The 14,771-nt window shown below is 39.8% G+C and overlaps 1 protein-coding gene and 1 long non-coding RNA gene across 8 annotated transcripts in view; one reads left to right on the top strand and one right to left on the bottom strand.

Moving 5' to 3' along the window:
• SLC18B1 (solute carrier family 18 member B1) overlaps nt 1-14,726 on the top strand; it is a 47,109-nt gene extending 32,383 nt beyond the window's left edge. For all 7 annotated transcript variants that reach the window (XM_061428017.1, XM_061428011.1, XM_061428013.1 and 4 more), the window contains 8 exons: nt 2,378-2,514; nt 6,529-6,630; nt 7,939-8,030; nt 9,684-9,779; nt 11,857-11,931; nt 13,516-13,609; nt 13,705-13,757; nt 13,980-14,726. In XM_061428017.1, the coding sequence (XP_061284001.1) occupies nt 2,378-2,514; nt 6,529-6,630; nt 7,939-8,030; nt 9,684-9,779; nt 11,857-11,931; nt 13,516-13,609; nt 13,705-13,757; nt 13,980-14,046 (716 nt within the window). In that variant the 3' untranslated portion in view covers nt 14,047-14,726. The remainder of the gene's footprint in view (nt 1-2,377; nt 2,515-6,528; nt 6,631-7,938; nt 8,031-9,683; nt 9,780-11,856; nt 11,932-13,515; nt 13,610-13,704; nt 13,758-13,979) is intronic.
• The window catches only part of LOC133254037 (uncharacterized), a 34,233-nt gene that overhangs the window by 10,766 nt on the left and 8,696 nt on the right, over nt 1-14,771 (bottom strand). The window lies entirely within an intron of this gene.

Here is a 14,771-nt window from a genome sequence, read left to right as displayed (position 1 = left end):
GTGCTCTGCGTTTTTCCTGTCCCTTCACACCTGAAGGCCTCTCAGCTTCCTTACCTCTCAGAGCAGCTTCCTGTGGCAGGCATTGTCAACTATGGAGTCATGTCCTCCAAGAAGAATGTATCAGAATTGGAGGAAGCAGAGAGATTTTTAAGGAGGTTGGAAAAGCTCCCTGGGTGATTCTGCTATGTGTCTCTGGAAACAGGTATCACCCTAAGTTTTCATTACTTGGGCTTCTTCAACAGCTTAGCTAAACTCATGATGTGTTCATTTTCATGGACATTCCTGTATGTTCTTATGGTGATAATCCCCTTTCCCACCTTGCATTCAGAGAAAGGGACTATTTATTTCATAATAGTTTGTCTTATGCCATAGACCTGTAATACTTCTATATACACAATAAATGTAATTGATTAAAGTTGATCCTTTATCATTGTTATTTTAAACATTGGTAATACACAATCCAAAATCCATAACCAGTGAAGTCTCCCTACTGGCCTGCCTCACTGAGCCACATGGTGGGCTTAGCCCTTTTCTAAGTCAAATCTGTAGTGAAACAGGTTGGGTTCGCGTTTGGTTCATCATTGACTATTTGGCTAATAATTAAGAAACCAACACCACAGTTTAACTGTATCCCTCTTATCCTGACAAATATAGCTGGACCACACTTGATGCTTCTTTTGTACTTTGCTTCCTACCAAATCATTATTCACCAAGAATTTATTACATAATGAGTTCTGTTGAAATGAGGATATGTCAGTGCTGCTCTGGCCCTCAGAGCTTCCTGGCCTAGCTCACGGCACAGTCTCCTAACTCGCCTCCTGTCTCTATTTCCCAGGAGACCACAGGTGTAGCTCTTTGAACTGCAAATCTGATTCTCACTTCTTGTTTGAAACCTCTAGTGATTTCCTGGGCTTCTTAGCCTACTTTACAAAGTCCTGCATCATCTTATCACTACATCCTTCTGCAGTATGATCTCTCCTCCTGACACTCCAAGCTCCACCCTCCTTCTTTACTTTTGCTCTTCCATTTCCTCAAACAGAATACTTTCCCCTCACTTTCGAGTCTCACAATGAGCCATTCCTGGATAATATGCCTGGGTTATTCTTTCCTCCTTCTTTCCTTGCTCATCTCAAGCTCATCCTTTAGACAGTAATTTAGATATTACAACTTTCATAAATTCTCTCTTAAACAGCTTTCCCTCTTTATTAGGCAACCCTCTCATATGCTCCAAATGCTACCCTCCATCCTGGCTCTCAACCACACCTTTTTGTAAGTTCTCTGTGAGATCAGGATCTGAGTTTGTCTTCTTTGGCTTTGTGTGCCCAGTGATTTGGCATGATATCTGACTCAGCAAAGATTTTGTTGAGCACATTAGGTAGAAGATAGGAAAGTGATCAAACAATAAACCATGGAAGATGAAACGCAGTTTAGGCTGCTCAGTTACATGATAATGGAGGTAAAATTTGCAGGATGCTTAGGACCAGAATGAGGCTTTACAGAGTGGCTAGAGATTGAAAAATTAGCAGGGAAAGAAGAAGGGAGTTATAGGATATGATTGGAGGCTTGGGAACAACCATGCCTGGTGCTTGGGACAGTGCAGAAGTTGTGTTGCTGTTGGGGAAATGACAGCACCTGAGGTTGGTGCTTCCCTATAGCTCAAAGGATTTCCTGTAGCTCAAACAGTAAAGAATCTGCTTGCAATGCAAAAGACCAGGATTTGATCCTTGGGTTGAGAAGATCCTCTGGAGAAGGGAATGGCAAGCCACTCCAGTATTCTTGCCTGGAGAATCCCATGGATACAGGAGTCTGGCGGACTAAAGTCTGTGGCGTTGCAAAGAGTCAGACACGACTGAGCGACTGACACGAGGTTGGCTGTCAGCTGACCTTGATGCCAAATTGAATGTACTCGTGATTCACTAGCATCCCTTTCAATCCAGTGTTTTTCCATAAGCAGAAAAAAATTGTCTTGTGTTCTTTGATTGACTCAGATTCCTCCTCAGCACACACACATTGTTGCCTGATAGAGCGTCTGGTTTTTCCTACCACCAAGGGCAACTTTATATGTTCTCTCTCCCATCTGGGGAAAGCCTTCTAGATGATGACCTATAATCAAGACCACTTCTCCTCATACTCTGATTCCAGTTGATTTTTTTTTGAATCTGAGAAATTATTTTTTAAGTACCTGAAAATGGCCTCTAGGTTTGAATAACTTATATGCAGATGTTGATAATGTGCAATTTTAGGCAAACTCAGAGGTATGATTGTTTTGATTACTGGATAAAGATGGCCTTACCAATTTTACTTTTGAAAGTAGACTGAAAGATTAAGTTCAGCAATGTTAATTAGTCTAATTTCTTTTTAAATTTTTACCCCAAAGAGTCTGATAAAGGGAAACACTCATTCTGGAAACTCATCACTTTACCCAAGGTTGCCTTTTTATCCATTGTCATCACCTCATTCAGCTCCTGTTTTGGCTTCCTTGATCCTACACTGTCCCTCTTTGTTTTGGAGAAGGTGAGTAGCCTGGTGATGAAAACTCCCCATTGTGGTAGATGCACATAATTGCTTGTTCTTAGGCCCTGCTTGCTAGAAAGTCCCGGGTGTGGCTGCAAGGAGGAGGCAGAATGAAATCTATACATCAAGATATCCTGTACCTTCCCTCTGTGATGTCCCTATAACTAGGGGTCTGATTTGTGTAAATGGTCTCTTTCTCCTAGGCCTTGCTCTAGTCATCATAGATCTGGCTTGGACAGCATCCTGACTGCTTAACAAGGATACTTTCCTCTGTTTTAAATTCCATTGAGGCATTTGAGGTTCTGAGTGGCTCATTTAATGTGAGGTGTCCTTCTTTTCTAACAGATCCCCTCTGGGTCCATTTACTTTTAGTCTATTGCATATATGTGAAAGACTATGAACTATACTGATCTGAAATGGGAGAAAGGAACCAGGAGTCTCTATTTTTTTAATACTAAAAATGACTGAATTTTAAAGTTTGATGTCATACCAATTTGTTCTTTGATATTTTTGAAAAAAGATTATTAAGAAATAATGCAATAGAGTATATTACTGGGCCTGATAGTTAATTATACTAGAGAGTTAAGCTGTGTTTATAAAGACAGAAATCTACTAGCTGCAGCCCGTGTTCACTTTGAGGCCCTAGAATGAAGAAAGTACCATTATCAGAAACACAACCCCTTCAAGTCACTCGACAGTTTAGGGTATTCTATGGGTAAACTTGGGGACTGTAATTTTACTGTCAGGCCCAAGTTTTGGAAAATAATATAATATTACAATTAAGCAGTGAGCATCTATGAGGTAATGCATAAGAGAAATATCTTGTGTTTTCAATGACACATTCCATTCATATTATCAACAACAAGTCTGCTTAAGAGTCATTTTTCTTCCTTTTAAGAACTCTGTCCAAACCTTGAAAAAAATTTTAACAATCTTTCCTAAACCCAGGTTGCTCATGTCTAACTTATAAAAATCTTTAGAAATGTACTTCCCTGTTTTTCTATCACATTTTTTTTTTCCTGTTGCCCTTCTTCTGCCTTATCTGTTGTTTGAATTGGCTTTTTACTGTCCCATTATTGGTCGACCAGTCTTTTAGGGAAGGAAGGGGTCCACCCTGTTTTAAAATCAGAAGAGGATATTTCTGACTTTTATATCTCACTACTGTCTTTAAAAGGCTAATTTTTAGCTTGAATTATGTGATAAAAATTGTTAAAACATATACTGACCTAAGTAGATCCCATGTGCTTAATTAAAGAGTAGTATTGTACACGAGAGAGGGATCAAGACCATCCCCATGGAAAAGAAATGCAAAAAAGCAAAATGGCTGTCTGGGGAGGCCTTACAAATAGCTGTGAAAAGAAGAGAAGTGAAAAGCAAAGGAGAAAAGGAAAGATATAAACATCTGAATGCAGAGTTCCAAAGAATAGCAAGGAGAGATAAGAAAGCCTTCCTCAGCCATCAGTGCAAAGAAATAGAGGAAAGCAACAGAATGGGAATGACTAGAGATCTCTTCAAGAAAATTAGAGATACCAAGGGGACATTTCATGCGAAGATGGGCTCGATAAAGGACAGAAATGGTATGGACCTAACAGAAGCAGAAGATAGTAAGAAGAGGTGGCAAGAATACACAGAACTGTACAAAAAAAGATCTTCACGACCCAGATAATCACGATGGTGTGATCACTGATCTAGAGCCAGACATCTGGAATGTGAAGTCAAGTGGGCTTTAGAAAGCATCACTATGAACAAAGCTAGTGGAGGTGATGGAATTTCAGTGGAGCTATTTCAAATCCTGAAAGATGATGCTGTGAAAGCGCTGCATTCAATATTCCAGCAAATTTGGAAAACTCAGCAGTGGCCACAGGACTGGAAAAGGTCAGTTTTCATTCCAATCCCAAAGAAAGGCAATGCCAAAGAATGCTCAAACTACCGCACAATTGCAATCATCTCACACGCTAGTAAAGTAATGCTCAAAATTCTCCAAGCCAGGCTTCAGTAATATGTGAACCTTGAACTTCCTGATGTTCAAGCTGGTTTTAGAAAAGGCAGAGGAACCAGAGATCAAATTGCCAACGTCCACTGGATCATGGAAAAAGCAAGAGAGTTCCAGAAAGACATCTATTTCTGCTTTATTGACTATGCCAAAGCCTTTGACTGTGTGGATCACAGTAAACTGTGGAAAATTCTGAAAGAGATGGGAATACCAGACCACCTGACCTGCCTCTTGAGAAACCTATATGCAGGTCAGGAAGCAACAGTTAGAACTGGACATGGAACAACAGACTGGTTCCAAATAGGAAAAGGAGTATGTCAAGGCTGTATATTGTCATCCTGCTTATTTAACTTATATACAGAGTACATCATGAGAAACGCTGGGCTGGAAGAAGCACAAGCTGGAATCATGATTGCTGGGAGAAATATCAATAACCTCAGATATGCAGATGACACCATTCTTATGGCAGAAAGTGAAGAGGAACTCAAAAGCCTCTTGATGAAAGTGAAAGAGGAGAGTGAAAAAGTTGTCTTAAAGCTCAACATTCAGAAAACGAAGATCATGGCATCTGGTCCCATCACTTCCTGGGAAATAGATGGAGAAACAGTGGAAACAGTGTCAAACTTTATTTTTCTGGGCTCCAAAATCACTGCAGATGGTGATTGCAGCCATGAAATTAAAAGACGCTTACTCCTTGGAAGGAAAGTTATGACTAACCTAGATAACATATTCAAAAGCAGAGACATTACTTTGCCAACAAAGGTCAAGGCTATGGTTTTTCCAGTGGTCATGTATGGATGTGAGAGTTGGACTGTGAAGAAAGCTGCTGCTGCTGCTGCTGCTGCTTAGTCACTTCAGTCGTGTCTGACTCTGTGTGACCTCATAGACGGCTGCCCACCAGGCTCCCCCGTCCCTGGGATTCTCCAGACAAGAACACTGGAGTGGGTTCCCATTTTCTGAGTGCCGAAGAATTGATGCTTTTGAACTGTTGTGTTGAAGAAGACTCTTGAGGGTCCCTTGGACTGCAAGAAGATCCAACCAGTCCATTCTAAAGGAGATCGATCCTGGGTGTTCTTTGGAAGGAATGATGCTAAAGCTGAAACTCCAGTACTTTGGCCACCCCATGCGAAGTGTTGACTCATTGGAAAAGACTCTGATGCTGGGAGGGATTGGGGGCAGGAGGAGAAGGGGACAACAGAGGATGAGATGGCTGGATGGCATCACCGACTTAATGGACGTGAGTTTGAATGAAGTCCGGGAGTTGCTAGTGGACAGGGAGGCCTGGCATGCTGCAATTCATGGGGTTGCAAAGAGTTGGACACGATTGAGCGACTCAACTGAACTGAACTGAACTGAAGGAGATTAAGGAAAATGAGAATGACTCAGATAACCAATAAAGGCATTTATATCATGTTGGTAACAGTAACAGAGTTATGAGGTAGCTTACTATTATAAAAGTCTTTTTAAAAGTGTCATACCATCTAATTCTTTAATTAGATATTAATATCCCTTTGAGATGGATAGAATAGATATTATCGTCAGTGCTTTTTACAGCAATGCACTTTAGTCTGTGGACAGACAGCATACCTGGGATTGTTGTTTGACATGCAGATTCTCAGGCCTTCTCCCAGACTTTTTGAATTAGAAATTCTTGGGCTGGGGTTCACGAACCTCTTATAACAAGTTCTTCAGGTAATTTTTTGTGTATACTAATGTTTGCAAAGCACAGGTTGACATGTAAAAATGCTGTGTTTCATAGAAGGGTAATTATACAATATTTACTATCAAATGCTAACAAAGCAAAAACATCCTGTATTTCTGACCTCTGGTTAGGTTTCTTCTCCCATAATGAAAAAATAATCCATTTACAAGCGTAAGACAAAAATCATGAAGGATGCTAAGTGTTAGTCGTAGCCTCATGGCAGGTGATAAGAGCTGAAGAGATGTAGAAGGAAAAGATAGATGTTTATTTTTTTTAAATGACTTAACCATGTAACTTTAACACGGGATTTCTTTTACAGTTTAATTTACCAGCTGGATATGTGGGACTGGTATTCCTGGGTTTGGCATTATCCTATGCCATTTCTTCACCACTGGTGGGCCTACTCAGTGATAAAATGCCAGTATGTACACTTCATTGATATTTAAGAATGACTTGTGTATGTCTAGACTGGTGGTTGTCCAACTGTACTTTTGGAGTTCTGCAGGGCTACTGATCAGAATGAACATATTCAAATTTTTTTAAATGTTATCTTTATTGAAGTATAGTTGACAAATAAAACTTTAAGATATTTGAAGTATACATCATGGGGATTTGGTATATCTATACATTGTGAAAGGATTCACTCCATCTAGTTAATTAATATATCCATCCCCACAGTTTATCTTTGTGGGGGAGGGGGGGCAGTGAGAACATTTAAACTCTTAAATATTCATTTTTTTTTGAGCTGATGGAGACGTTTCAGTGTGAGTTCTCAGTATCTTCCAACTTGTCATCACCCTGAGCAGATTCACTTTTTAATTGCTTCAGCTGGGAAAAGGGGAAGCTTATGCCAAAACTGTTGAAAAACTCCTGGATTAGATTTTCTAAAGGAAAAAATTCCCTTGATGAAAAAAAAATGGATTGACGTTAATAATCAGGACAGAGCTCAAAGGTACTTATGACTTGACCAACTTGAAAAGATAAAATGTAGTTTTTCTATGAGAGTGAAAGGACTGGTCATGTCAATATGCATCATTATCCCAGAGCCATCCTGAAAGAAAATTTCTTCTATTCTCCTTTAACTAGGTTTAAATGATTCAGTCTAGATGACTAGTATAGAGGCTTAGTACTATTCACCAAGTCTCAAGCTTCTGTGATACTGGTGCTTATTTTCATGTTTCCGCTCTTTGTTGCACGTGGGTATATATTTATGAAGACTGATTATGTGGAGATTACTTGGTAATCCAGGTGACAAAAAGCAAGTGTCTTAAAGTGTTTGGAGCTCAGTTTTAAGATGTAGCCATATATATAACTGAACGGATATCATACCCTTGTAATGTTTAGCCTGCATTTCAGTAGTTTATAAGAAAACATTTTATTTGATACTTTTTAAAAGGTGAATTTTTCTAGATAATGCATCTACTTGGCTGTTTCTTGTGGTGACTGCTTCTTTAAAATTGTTATATTTGAAACAGCTCATCATTTGCAAAATCCAGAATATACTCCCATTCCAAGGGATCTTGTCCTTTGCTCACACCCTGTCCTGAGGTATACCGATTGCACTTGCTTTTGTGTTTACCATCTACCCTGTTTTTTCTTACATGTAAAATTTTGTTTTCTTCAATGTATTCTTTTTTAATATCATGACTTATATTCCTTGATGATTTCTTTATATTCTTGGATTATGGGAGGTTTTTACCTCTAAGTCTCTTTGGACTTTCTTTCTCAGCACCTGAGGAAATGGCTTCTGGTTTTTGGAAACTTAACCTTAGCAGGTTGCTACATGCTCTTAGGACCTGCCCCATTCTTGCACATTAAGAGGTAATCTTTTTTCTTCTTTGAAATTTTTGGCCAAATATTATTAAGAATTATTTTTTAAAATTTTGGTGTAACACTGATATGCTTAGTATCTTTGAATCTTATTATTTAAATAATTATCAGATTTAGGACTATACTGAAATATTTGTTTTACTGACAGTATTACTGGATGCTAGCAATGGTCTAAGCAAACATCAGTGCATAAAATCTATATCAAATGAGAAAAATGCTTATTTTTCCTTTGTGTTTCAGTTGCAATTTGTACTTTATTTTAAAAATAGCATTTGTTATCTACCTTTAGCTGATTGTTCTTAGAATATGCCTTTTCTTTTTTTATTTTCACTACTTCTTGCTCCTTGAGGTAAATTTTTTTGTTTCTGTGTCATCATTAGTATGTGGTAGCTGCTTACTAAAGCTTGTTTATTATAATTTCTTTGCTAAAATAAAGTGAGCTACTTAGAGACTTTTAGGTACCTCTGGGACAAAACATGACATGGAAAAAAGCAAGGATTTCAGAGTCCTTCATGTTTGGGTTTGTATTCGGACTTTCTGCCTTCTTTGGTGTGTGAACTTGGGTAACTCATTTAACTTCCAAGAGCCTAGGTCTTCTTATCCACACACACACACACAACAGGTGATAATTGTGCCACTGGAATAACTTTCTTTTTTTTTTTTTTTTATTTTATTTTTAAACTTTACATAATTGTATTAGTTTTGCCAAATATCAAAATGAATCCATCACAGGTATACATGTGCTCCCCTTCCTGAACCCTCCTCCCTCCTCCCTCCCCATACCATCCCTCTGGGTCGTCCCAGTGCACTAGTCCCAAGCATCCAGTATCGTGCATTGAACCTGGACTGGAATAACTTTCTAGGCTCAGGATGGAGTGACTCCAGCCCAGGGTGCCTAAACCTTTCATGTCCCTGTAAATGTCCCTCCTGACCAGAAAGCAGTATATCCAGTCAGCCAGTCACCCCCCAGTCGCCAACCCTGCTCTGGCTTTCTCACCCTAGACAAGATAGACTGTGTGGCCCTGGCCAATCAAATATTTTCTGATTTTCTCTTCCTTGTTCTTTACGCTTTACCTGTAAAAGCTTCCTGTCTTCCATCCCATTTTGCAGTCCTCTGAAAGGAGACCATACACCTCATGAATTAAGTAAAGTTTGCTTCTATCACCTAGATTGTCTTCTTTAATTGTTTTAACAGACTCACATGGCAGGGTCGCTGCAAGGATTCAAAAGAGCAGTGGATATGAAGTAACTGACATAGGGCCTGGCACGGAAGGAATAGCAGGTTCCTGTCACTTCCTTTACCACATCCCTTTTGTGCCCTTTTTCAGTCAATGGAATTTTAAAACTAAGTGCTTGAAGGAGGGATGTTAATATTGATATTTTAATCAACTTTGAAAGGATTTTACATGGTGATAAGGCAGGTTGACTCCAGGCATGTGATATGTGTGGCCAAAGACCTTGGGATAGCAGAATGAATTGATTTTTTTCCCCATCAAAATGTAAAGATCAGATGGGAATAAGAATCAGACTAGTCTTGTAATCTGTGAAAGAAACTTCTCCCAAGATCCTGCCTGCCCTTTTTGGTATGAAGCTTTGTTGTCTCTTTCAATGTTAATTTTTTTTTTCTCTAAAACTTTTTTGCAGTCAGCTCTGGTTGTTGGTGCTGATACTAGTCATAAATGGTATCTCTGCTGGAATTGGCTTGATTCCAACTTTCCCAGAGATTCTCAGTTGCGCACAGTAAGTTACTTCCGTTGCTTGAACTGTTGTAATTAGCAGTAAACATCACAAGCTTTCTTGAATTTCTCAGTTTTGTAGGATTTTGGATTTTTTTTACATTACTAAATCTTCATGATTTCATGTCACACAATATTGTTATAAATATTATAAGCAACTATACAATAATATAAATGATGATATAGAGTAATATTAATACAGTGATAGGTAAAATGGGTTGTGGATAGAAGCTTGGCTTGGTTTACACCTTGGTACAGATTTACTTTTAAAAAGTCAAAGCATATATATATGTATATGCATAACTGAAGCCCTTTGCTGTACAATAGGAATGAATGCTGCTGCTGCTGCTGCTAAGTCGCTTCAGTAGTGTCAGACTCTGTGCAACCCCATAGACGGCAGCCCACCAGGCTCCTCTGTCCCTGGGATTCTCCAGGCAAGAACACTGGAGTGGGTTGCCATTTCCTTCTCCAATGCATGAAAGTGAAAAGTGAAAGTGAAGTCGCTCAGTCGTGTCCAACTCTTAGCGACCCCATGGACTGCAGCCTACCAGGTTCCTCTGTCCATGGGATTTTCCAGGCAAGAGTACTGGAGTGGGGTGCCATTGCCTTCTCCAGTTAGGAATGAATACAACATTGTAAATCATACTTCAATACATTTTAAAATAAAGCCAAAGCACAGTGGAAAGACCTCAGCATCATTTCCTTCTCACAGTGGAGGTCCATGCAAGGACACAGAGTGACCAGTAAAATGATTTTAGTACCAATTCCAGTGTGTGTGTTTTCCTCCCTCACACCACCAAGCACGTCTCTGAAACCAGGTGGGTGTCCTGCAGTTCAATTAATTCTGAAACCACTTAGCTGGAGATAGCAGCAGATCCCACAGGTTAAGGGCTCAGTCCCACAAGACTGCTCTCTGCTTCAGAAGCCAATTTCAAGTACAAGTTGTTACCTGTGCTTCTGACCCACTGGCTGTAAATCAGCAGTTCCCATGATTTGGATTTGATTAACTTACTAGACTAGCTCATAGATCTCAGGAAACCAGTCAGATGACAAGACACAAAGGGCAGTGAGGTCCCAAGCAATGGAGCCTCTATCTGGGCCCAGCACTGTGGCACGTGGAAGCATTCTGGCTACCCAAGCTGGGAGCATTCTGAACTCAGTCCCTTTGGATGTTTATGAAAGCTTCATTACGTGGGCATGGCTGATTAAATCATTGGCCAATTGGCAATTGATTTAATCTCCAGCCCCATTCCCATCCCTACGAGGAAGGGGTTTGTGGGGGCTGAAAGTTCCAACCCTCTAATCCATATTGATTCTCCACGCAACCTGGGTGCTGGTCCCAAAATCATTTCATTGATACAACATAAGACACTTTTTTTTTTTTTTTAATGGCTTTCATCTTTTAGGAAAGTCCACAAATTTTAGGAGCTCTGTGCCAGGAATGGGGAAGAAGACCAAATATATCTTTTTATTATGAAGTACTATGAGTTTGAGTGAACTCTGGGAGTTCGTGATGGACAGGGAGGCCTGGCGTGCTGCAATTCATGGGGTTGCAAAGAGTCAGACACGACTGAGCGACTGAACTGAACTGAACTGAATACCACATCAGGCATTTGTGACTTGGCCGTCGGTCTTTAGTAGATGTGATGATGAAGAACACAAAGTGAACTTGAGCAGGAAAATAACTGTTGGTTCTGATGTGCCAATTCAACAATCCTCATAGGAATAAGGAGCTGCTTCTGTACTTTCTGAAAGTTGCCCATTGCTCTCTTTATATGTTCATTTCATTTTAAGGTTTCTTAATTGTAAACTTTCATAAACATGTAATGTATGTGGGTCATGATTCTTAATATTATATCCTATATATACAGTAGAAGCATTTCTAGAAAACCCTGGAGTAACCATAACTAGGAGAACATCTTCAAATTAGGTTAACTTTTTATTTTAGAAATGGAGTGCTCTTGCTGTTGGGTTTGTCCAGATTATCCCTGGTTTGGTTTAATTTATCTACCATACGCTATTCCTTTGTTTCATGAAAGTTTCCCTTTTAATCATGAATATACTCTTGTTTCTTTTTGCAGTGAAAATGGATTTGAAGAAGGATTAAGTACCCTGGGACTTGTGTCAGGTCTCTTTGGTGCAATGTGGTCAGTTGGGTGAGTAGCTTTGGAATTTACTTCACGCTTGTAAGTTGGAGACCACTACTCCCACTTTACAGATGGAGAAATTCAGACACGGAGAGGTCAGATGAGCTGCAAGAAGGTGCATAATTCTCTTAGGGCAATTGCTGCAGTTTTGACCCATGCTATCTGACTTCAAGATAAGTGGTTATACCAACAGTTTTCTCATATACTTTGTCTTATTTAAGTGATATTTTAAAGTTCTTTTAACAGGAGCATCTCTCAGGTTTAAAAATGTATTCATTTATTCATTCATTTTTGTATCTGTTTTTTACTCTGTACTGTGTTGTTGTTCAGTTGCTAAGTCATGTCTGACTCTTTGCAACCCCATGGACTATAGCCTGTCAGGCTCCTCTGTCCATGGGATTTCCCAGGCAAGAATACCGAGTGGGTTGCTATGCCCTCCTCCAGGGCATCTTCCTGACCCAGGGATCAAACCCACATCTACTGTGTCTTCTGCATTGGCAGGCGGATTCTTTTCCTTTGAGTCACCAGGGGATCCCACTCTGTACTATACCAGAGAGATAATTATATGCTAGCTGCGTAGCTAGCATCAATCAGTATGTACTGAGTTATTTTAAATACAAATACCTGGAGAGAATATAATAAAAACTCTTTTGAATGCATGCCATCTTTTTAAAATTCTCATATAAGGCACCAACTTTTCAGAAGCAGTCATAATTTTAGGATTGTTTAAACATTTAAAACATCATCCTTTTCAGGTAGAATTATTTTCTTACTTCCCTTGTGGCTCAGCTGGTAAAGAATCTGCCTGCAATGCGGGAGACCTGGGTTCAATCCCTGTGTTGGGAAGATACCCTGGAGAAGGGAAAGGCTACCCACTCCAGTATTCTGGCCTAGAGAATTCCATGAACTATACAGTCCACGGGGTCAAAAAGAGTTGGACACGTCTGAGCGACTTTCACTTTCTATTTTCTTACACCTAATGCCTTGTTCTGGAGAAGGCAATGGCAACCCATTCCAGTACTCTTGCCTGGAAAATCCCATGGACAGAGGAGCCTGGTACGCTGCAGTCCATGGGGTCACTAGGAGTTGGATACAACTGAGCGACTTCACTTTCACCTTTCACTTTCATGCATTCGAGAAGGAAATGGCAACCCAATCCAATGTTCTTGCCTGGAGAATCCCAGGGACAGGGGAGCCTGGTGGGCTGCCGTCTATGAGGTCGCACAGAGTCGGACATGACTGAAGCGACTTAGCAGCAGCAGCAGTGCCCTGTTCAGGGCTTTCCAGGTGGCTCTAGTGGTAAAGGATCCGCCTACAAAGCAGGAGACAAGATGAGGGTTTGATCCCTGGGTCGGGAAGATCCCCTGGAGGAGGGCATGGTCACCCACTCCAGTATTCTTGCCTGGAGACTCCTATGGACAGAGGAGCCTAACGGGCTACAGTCCATGGGGTCACAAATAGTCAGACAGGACTGAAGCGACTTAGCATGCATGCACACGTAGTTTCAATATAATGAATTGAAGAGGTCATGTAGTCCGTAAGAAGTAACTTTTTTTGGCTCTATTTAATTCTCTTTCTTTTTTCCACTGTTAGTGCTTTTGTAGGACCAACGCTGGGGGGATTTCTCTATGAGAAAATTGGTTTCGAGTGGGCAGCTGCTCTACAGGGTCTCTGGGCTCTGACAAGCGTGAGTTATTAGTCTTTTCCTTTCATTTTTCTTATGTTTATGGAGAAACATGACTTGGATAATTGACGTTAACCATATCTTTCATTTTGTTAAAGGGACTAGCGATGGGCTTGTTTTATCTGTTGGAGCACTTGAGGAGAAGGAGGAGGTATGGTCAACTCTGGACCTTTTTTCCTCCCTTTAAAATTTGGCTTGTGGGAGTGGAAAACAACATTTTATACCCATTCTTCCAGTCTGAAGATCTCTGGGCACTCTGTGCCTCATTACTTGATAGACACATATATGGAAATAGTTGGGTAGTGACGTAGGTACTGAGTTTTTTTTTAAGGTGAGAAATATTGAGATTGGCTTCTTTTTTCCTTCAATATAGATCTGAACTTCAAAATATCCTTGGCACAGAGGAGGAACGGACTGCTCTCTTGTCTGATGAAAGGTAGCCTTAGGAATTTCAACCAGTACAGGACTGGAAGATGGATGCTCCTGGCCTTGAACATTAGTGTTGGACTTTCTTAATTTTTATGCACAAAACTCCGTGGACTCCACACGAGCATCCTGGAAATGTTAACATAGTTTTGGGTGATCCTGTGTTGGGCTACACATCCTGTCGTCCTGAAGAACTAGCTTACTGAACAGTCATATTTGAAATCTTAAAGATGAGAGGAGTCGTTGAAAATGAACAGAAGTTTGTGGTTTTGAGTGGCTAGACTTGGCCTTGAAGATGTGTTGACTCTAGGTGTCCTGTTTCATCTGTTTACTTTATTGAGTGCACTGATTCTGTGAATGTACCTTTTTTATTAACAGGAAAAGAAATGAATTTATTTGACATGCCTATAAGTAATGTAAAGATAACTCAAAATATACAGAATAATTACTGTGAAATCAGTTTTTAAAGTAGTTGCTTTCCCTGTGTCCTGAGTTTTTGTTTGTTTGTTTGTTTTTGTTCAAAAAGCAATTTCCAGCCTATGGTATAAAAACTCTATTGTATATCATGGCCATCAGCTCTTCTAAAAATTTTGTTTGTGTGAAAGATACAAGAATAATATTACTTAGCACTTCCAATTTTGTAACATACTGTGAATTAGGATCTTGACTTATAAATAATGCTTGGTTTAATATTTTTCATTTCTCTTAATGTCTCTGTTTTAGTTCTATCATTTAAAAA

Source organism: Bos javanicus, chromosome 9 (genome assembly GCF_032452875.1).
Source record: "Bos javanicus breed banteng chromosome 9, ARS-OSU_banteng_1.0, whole genome shotgun sequence".
In the NCBI taxonomy this organism is placed as follows: Eukaryota; Metazoa; Chordata; class Mammalia; order Artiodactyla; family Bovidae; genus Bos; species Bos javanicus.
Note: the sequence above shows the minus strand (reverse complement) of the source record. Positions and strands in the feature narration are given on the sequence as shown.